Here is a 7,138-nt window from a genome sequence, read left to right as displayed (position 1 = left end):
ACCCTCATGACAGCTTTTTATAAAGGTGGGGGATTTTTAAACAGAAATATTTGACTTGATAATTTCATTTGCATTGATTTAAATCCCGGTCACATTGCTACATATAGGCTCAGCTCTTCAACTAGTATAAATCTGTGCATCTCCATATGGTGCCGATGCATACCTGCTGAGGACCTAGTGCTACAAATTCCCACTGCATATCAGTGTTAACTTCAGCTCTTCACACACCATCACAGTGCACAGAAAACAAGGTAGACATTGAGGAAAGAAAGCCCCTTGATTTGTAGTCCAGTTGACAGAGAACTCTGGAACGGCAGGACAGGATTTCACTCTTTCCCCTCAGTTACTAATCAACTGGCACTGCTTTCGTTTTCTCTCACTGACATCTGCTTACATCAAGCAAACAGATGTACGTATCCAGAAGTTTATAGGAGCTGGGACACATACGCCGCCCTGCTTGGCTTCTTCAGTGCCTTTATCCAATTCATAAAAATAATAAAAATAGTCATACTAAAATCAACCACAAGCCTAGCAGAGAAGGTATCTCACCACCCTGGGTCGATTCTGCCGAAGAAAGCTCTTCATATCTCCTCCAGCCATGAGCTCAAGCAGAATGAAACGAGGCAGAGTCTGTAGGCTAACACCGATGCACTGCACGATATTTTGGTGATTGAACTTACTGAAAGCCAAGATCACAGCAACATGGAAGAGAAAGACAGCATTAGTACCTGGCCAACATCAATCACACTCACTGTGCCTTGAGCTTTGACAACCTGGATTGAAGCAAATCTTGATGCAGTGCAAGTTACCAAATGAATTCCTACTTCAGCCATATCAAAATGCCTCTCTGAATCATGACAGCCCCAAGATGGGGGTTATACCTAGCTTTTCCCATGAAAAGCTTTCAACAGAATGTATGAAAAGCTGAAAGCAAAGCAAAGCCTTCTGTTTGTGAAGAGAGAATTTAATGGACGCACTGACTGCAAGATAGGGGTGACGTGAGAAGGACATGAAAGCTAAGCACTTCAAATATGCAAAAATTACTGGCATTTGTGAAACAAAATCCTGACTGGTGGGGATTTTAATTCAGCATTGGTTATTTTAAATATACTGCTCTCTAGTTTGTTGGACTCAGTTCAGTATCTAGTCTGCCAAAGAGGGACTCAGCTAATACCTACTGCAGCAGCTGCTTATGTGATGGCTTTCTGTCTCTCACAACAGAAAGCTGAGATTGTCAAGTAGCTCAGTAAGACTCAGTCATTAGAAAGCAGCGTCTTCCCTTGGATAGTGATTACCTGGATAATACAGGAACTGAAAATGGAAAGGAAGCTGGGGAAGAGAGAGTCCTGTGCTACTAAGTGAATCAAAGCACTCTGTAATCTATTGAAATTGCTCTTTAAAAAAAACATACATCAGTGTTACCTCCTGTTCAGCTGCCAAAGTTCTTGCAGACTTTAGGAAGTGGCACTATGTCATGAGATTCATGCTTTAATAGCAGATATGAGTTGGGCCAGACAATGAGAAGAGGAATTTCATGTTGCACAAATTAAAAATGCATAAATTCTGATCACAATCAACCCTGACTATAATATTATTTTAAAGTCACCCTTGACTATACTATTGTTTTAAGGTTATAGATTTGGGTTAATGAAGTAAATTCCAAGACTGGAATACTTAAGGTACAGGTGGTAATAGGAATGGCTGTCTTATCTTTTCCAGGGAGGTTTTATAGATCTTATAGTTCACTGTCAGAAGGTCGTGCAGATGAGACCTTATAAAGGTTCTGTCAAGCTTGCAAAGGCATCAAAAGCCAGAACATGTCTAAGAGAAGTGGCCACACAGGGAGAAGGGCTGTGTTCCATCTGTGCAAGCTACACACACAGAGCCATATTCACTACTTTATCCCTACAGAGGTTTCAGAGTGTTTCACTCAGCTATTTTTGTGCAAAGAAAGCGTAAAAGCCCAGGACCTTCACTGCAAAGTACGCTCACTTACAGCAAAATGTTCTACAGATAGGAAAAGCAAAAAGGCTGCACGTACACTTAGCTACTGATTGAAAGCCACAGTAGTGGTTTCCCACAGTAGTGGGAAAAACTTTTCACACTTTCTCCTTCTTCAACTGCCAAACATGCTCTTATAAAAACTTTTACTTTTATTTGCAAGAGATATTATAGTTTAACCCCTAGCAACCAAACCTAAAAACTTACCTTCCGGGCTCAGAGCCTGTGTTGTACCACCTTGGTGCTGGTCTTGCAGAGGCTGAACTTCTGAGTCACTGCACAGGTGGCTCTCATCTTTAGCTTTCCTATTGCTTTTCATTTCATCCTTGAAAATTTGTTTTAGCAAGGGCTTCGGGACACGATTTATGCTTAGTAAAAGGGCAATGGATTTCTTTGAAAAGGAAAACATTTCAAACAGCACATATTTGTAGAAAAATGTTGTGCCTTTTTACTCCTCTGAACACGACCAGCAGAACCAACCAACAGAAATTTTTGTTGAGATGTTGTACTGGTTTTGGGTGGGATAGGATTAATTTTCTTCACAGTAGCTCATATGGTGCTGTGTTTTGGATTTGTGATCAAAACAGTGTTGGTAACACATTGATATTTTAGCTGTTGCTGAGCAGTGCTTACACAGCATTAAGGCTTCTCACCCCACCCCACCAGCGAGCAGGCTGGGGGTGCACAAGGAGTTGGGAGGGGACACAGCCGGGACAGCTGACCCCAACTGACCAAAGGGATATTCCAGACCATAGGACATTGTGCTCAGCAATAAAAGTTGGGGGAAGAAGGAGGAAGGGTGCGGTGTGATTCAGAGTTTGGCATTTGTCTTCCCAAGTAACTGTTACGCATGATGAAGCCTTGATTTCCTGGAAATGGCTGAACACCTGCCTGCCAGTTGGAAGTAGCGAATGAATTCTTTACGTTGCTTTGCTTGCGCACGCAGCTTTTGCTTTACCTATTACACTGTTTTTATCTCAACCCATGAGTTTTCTTGCCCTTCTCATTCTCTTCCCTGTCCCACTGCTGTGTGGGGCCGAGTTGCCTACTGGCATTAAACCACAACAAATGTGCAACAGAAGAACTTCAGTTACCTTGTTTGAGATGAACAAGTAGCTGAAACCAGTAACTCATATGCTACTAAAATGCCATCTGGTGAAAAATAAGGCTGGATTTCTTTTCTGAACCCAAGCAAGTGGATAAATGATTCTTATTACCTGCATTACTCTTTTTCCCCCTGCCCACCATCAGTATAAAAACCTTAAACTATACCTGATAATCAATGCTTCCATCAGGAAATCCATCTCATCCTGCTCAGAACAGACTTCCGGCAGGGTCTGTTGAGAGGTAAAGACAGTGAGGACCATCCCACCAAAGAGTTGAGAATGACCACCAAAGGAAAAAGAAACAAAAAAGAATGAGTATGTAACATGTGAATGACTCCAGGAACCTATGAGGTGGGGCTCATCTTTTCAGTGCCCAGTTTTTTGGACTGCATGTGACCCATTTGGTAGTTAAAGTTAGAACAGGAAACTGGTGACCTACTTGGAGATTTTTTGTGTGCATTTAACTATATGCAGTGTTCTGGAGCAAAATAGCTTCAGGTATACATCAAGAGAGGCATTAGGTGGGGAATTACTGATCTAGTAAGCACTTTAAAATGACAGGTGTTAATTTATTCTCCCTTTTCTATATGTCCACATTGCAGCACATGCTTCCATGTCAAATGGCACATACAGCCGCATGATTTAAATAATTGTGTCACGTGGCCTTGTAGCTTGCTTTCCTGCCAGCAGATTTGGACAGCATCTGCCACTGATAAACATGAACTGAGAGCGCAGGCAGCAGTAGAAGCAGCACCTGCTACGGTGCCCTCTGTTTTAACGTTACGGGACGGTTTGGCCACAGCTGTGTGTGGTGCCCGCTGCCAAACTGCACGCAGAGAAGTGGGATGTTTACTGCTCAGCGTGGCGAGGCTGGCATGGAAACAGTTCTTGTCATCAGTAGCGTGGGCTACAGAAGAGAGGGTTGCATTTTGCTATCTGAAATAAGTGATTGCTTCACACAGGACAGTGCAGATGATCTATTAAATTGGCTGAATACCCACAAACAATATGTGGAGTATGCCGCAAATATATTTTTTAATTTGTTCCCAGCCTGCACCTGCTTCTTCTGCAAACTCAGATCAGGCCTGATACTCTCCATCACGAAGCAAGGTGAGCATGGTCACAGCTTGGGCCCCATGGATACTCTACAGTCTCCAGCCAGGGAGAAGAGCAGCGTTTTGGTGATGTTCAGGGGGTCACTTTACAGGGAACTGGGTGAACAAGTGGGCAGGTGGGCAGACAGGGCCCTAACAAGTAGCCATCATTGCTGGGACTTTCAAAATGGGTGACATGCTCACTGGATTATCACAACTGAACAACATGCCGATCTACTTCTGTTTGCTACTGTGCTGTGGTGCTTCCTCCAGTCTGGACAGTGAAACTGGATCGGGCAGTTACAACTGCTTCCTAGTGTCTGTTCTGGGTTTTCATGCATATTCGTTCAGTGGTACAGGTAAGTTCATAACAAACTGCCATAATGCATGATCCTTTCAAAGAGGGGTTTGAAAGACAGGATGAATAATAATAGAACTACTTTTTATTAATGAAGGCTACATTTTGGGCTGAACTTATAGAAGTAGATTTGGTTCTCTGAGTCACAAGCTTATAAAAGAACAAAAGCAGGCTATGAGCATCCTTAACTTCAGCACTGAGTAACTGACAAATCCTGAGGCAACAGCAGTAATTTCACAGAAAACCAGCCTGTTATCTCTTGCCATTAATGACATGGAAATTAGCATGATATCACAATATATATTCACAGCAGCATATTTAACACTGCAATAGTAAGAGACTACCTGGAAGTTTCACATATGGTAGACAAACACTACTCAGTATAAAGGAAATGTAACTGAGAAACAATACAAATTTTTAAATACAGTAACGTCATGTGAAAAACTTAGGAGAAAGCACTCAAAACCACTGAAATGCAGAAGTAATAATACATAAACATTACTATAAATGTTTACTGTTTGCTGTCACATAAATGTTTCATATTAATATTTGCCAGGTCTTTCTTTTCTTTATACAAGATTTAGAAATCCCCTTCTAGTCCACAATGTCCCCAAAACGTCTGTTTGTTGCTATTTTTTCCCCCTTAAGTTTCTTTTTTTCTTGGCTACTCAGATCTATAAATCATTGTGCCAGAAAAGCCATTGTGGCAGATTCTCTGCTGGGGTGAACTGATGGTTCTGTGCTGATTTCAAGGGAGCTGTATTTATTTATGTTGATAGGCAATTTGGTCTTTTTTTTTTCAACTAATCATATTATGCAGTCTCCAGGTGACTAATTCACACAACTTCCCATCGGAGGGCACTGATCTCTCCTGAGCAATGGGAATCGGGCTTACAAAACAGATTGCCCTTTTTAGATTCTCCTCCTAGTTCGACCAACTTACAGCCATTAGGCATGCAGCAAATAAGACAGATGGTTTACTTTCAACCTGCTGCTAGTGCCATAGAGCTTAAAAATCAAAGTTTATAATTCCAGGATGCAGCAATTTGTGGAAACCCGCATCATGCACATGCATATGTCATTAAGCATGTGATAAATGTGAATCTCCAATTGGAATAGTAATAAGATAATATGGCTCTTATGAGTAATTATTGTTGTGTAAGAAATTTGTGGGTACTGACCTTGATAGCCACTTGAAGAGGGTTAGGATCCCCTGCAATGCCTACCACGGTTCCCTCATAAACCTCACCAAATGCACCATGTCCTAGTGCCCTGGAAGGAAAAAAAAAAAGAGAGAGAACAGATGTCACTATGTCCCTGGATCCAGCATTGGCTGAGCTCTTTTCTTCATCCAGTCCAAGAATAGGAATAGAACCTGCTGTAAGAGATGGAATCAACAACAGAGTTTTGTTTTCATCTCAAAGTTTCTGAAAATAACTTCTCAGTATTTTCTGTCACTGCCACTAAAGCAGGGAGTTTGGATCCTTAATGGTTCTGAACAAATAAAGCAGCCTGCTCAGGGTCCTACCTCCAAGTATGGCAATAGCAAAGCAAGAAAGAACTGGAGAACAACAAAATAAGGTAGCTGCAAGCTAATGTCTTCAGGAGATGGTGTACGCACATAAGAATGATAAAGTTTTTCCTTCTAAAGTTTACATAACTTTGGTCAGTATCATCTGGATGGTGTGGAGCCGAAGAGCAACCTAGCATGCATTTCCTTGTAACAGGAAATTTCCTTGTGACAGGAAATGCTGAAAAAGAAATAATGCTATAGATTTGGAGGGGAGTTACTGCCAGGTGGCAAGTGTAATCCAGGACATCATATAAAAACATAGAAGTGAAATACCCTATGCTGTGTGTGGGAACATGGAACAGGAGACTCATGAACTTGTACTACTTCTTGAGAACTTTATGGAATCAAAATATCTTAGAGAACATAGTAAGTGTCACATCTATCGTATTTTGGCTGGCTTGGACTAGGTGCTTTCCAGTTAGTCAGACAGGTGGCCCTTGTTTTCTTGTCCTGGATACCTGGTGCTGAGTAAAACAAGCATGGGAGCCCTACCTCTGCCTTTGCTTCAGGCTGCCTTTCCTCTCCTGTGCCAGAGAGCAACCCCTGCAGCAAGTCTTACCGAAGCAGAGAGATGTTCTTCCGTGGGATCTCCTTCAGCTCACTCAGAGTGGCAGCCTTCCCTGCAAAGCAGTAGTTGGGGTTGTAATCTGTCATGATGGCTGATGTACGGATTTTGCTCAGTTTATATTCTGGGCTCTGTAGTCGTGCTCTGGCTCCTTCCAGCTGCTGCTTCTTAAGGTGATAAACTGCGGGTGAGGAGGCAAATAAAAATGCACAAACAAGATCAATACCTGGAGAGAAAAGATAATGCTGGCTACACAGAACAGGAAGAAACCAACTCCATAATTGTAAGTGCTTAAGAAACATCTTTAGCTTGCCAGTATCACACTCTTCTCCATGCTCTGTAGTGATTTAATACCGGATATGCAAACAGTCTTATTCCTGCAGAGTCCTAATCACCTGGGAGCAACTTAGGTTTCCTCTGCTTCTTTGTACATTGAGTAAG

At 42.0% G+C, this 7,138-nt stretch overlaps 1 protein-coding gene across 1 annotated transcript in view; it reads right to left on the bottom strand.

Annotated features, from left to right (window-relative positions):
- LTK (leukocyte receptor tyrosine kinase) overlaps window positions 1–7,138 on the bottom strand; it is a 103,202-nt gene that overhangs the window by 13,674 nt on the left and 82,390 nt on the right. The window contains exons 20-23 of the mRNA XM_030037951.2: window positions 6,692–6,878; window positions 5,741–5,831; window positions 3,274–3,338; window positions 550–679 (exon numbers count right to left, since the gene is read on the bottom strand). Coding sequence (XP_029893811.2) covers window positions 550–679; window positions 3,274–3,338; window positions 5,741–5,831; window positions 6,692–6,878 — 473 coding nt within the window. The remainder of the gene's footprint in view (window positions 1–549; window positions 680–3,273; window positions 3,339–5,740; window positions 5,832–6,691; window positions 6,879–7,138) is intronic.

This window comes from Aquila chrysaetos, chromosome 2, assembly GCF_900496995.4.
Source record: "Aquila chrysaetos chrysaetos chromosome 2, bAquChr1.4, whole genome shotgun sequence".
Lineage (NCBI taxonomy): Eukaryota > Metazoa > Chordata > Aves > Accipitriformes > Accipitridae > Aquila > Aquila chrysaetos.
The sequence above is the reverse complement of the archived record's forward strand: the minus strand, read 5'-3'. Positions and strand labels throughout refer to the sequence as shown.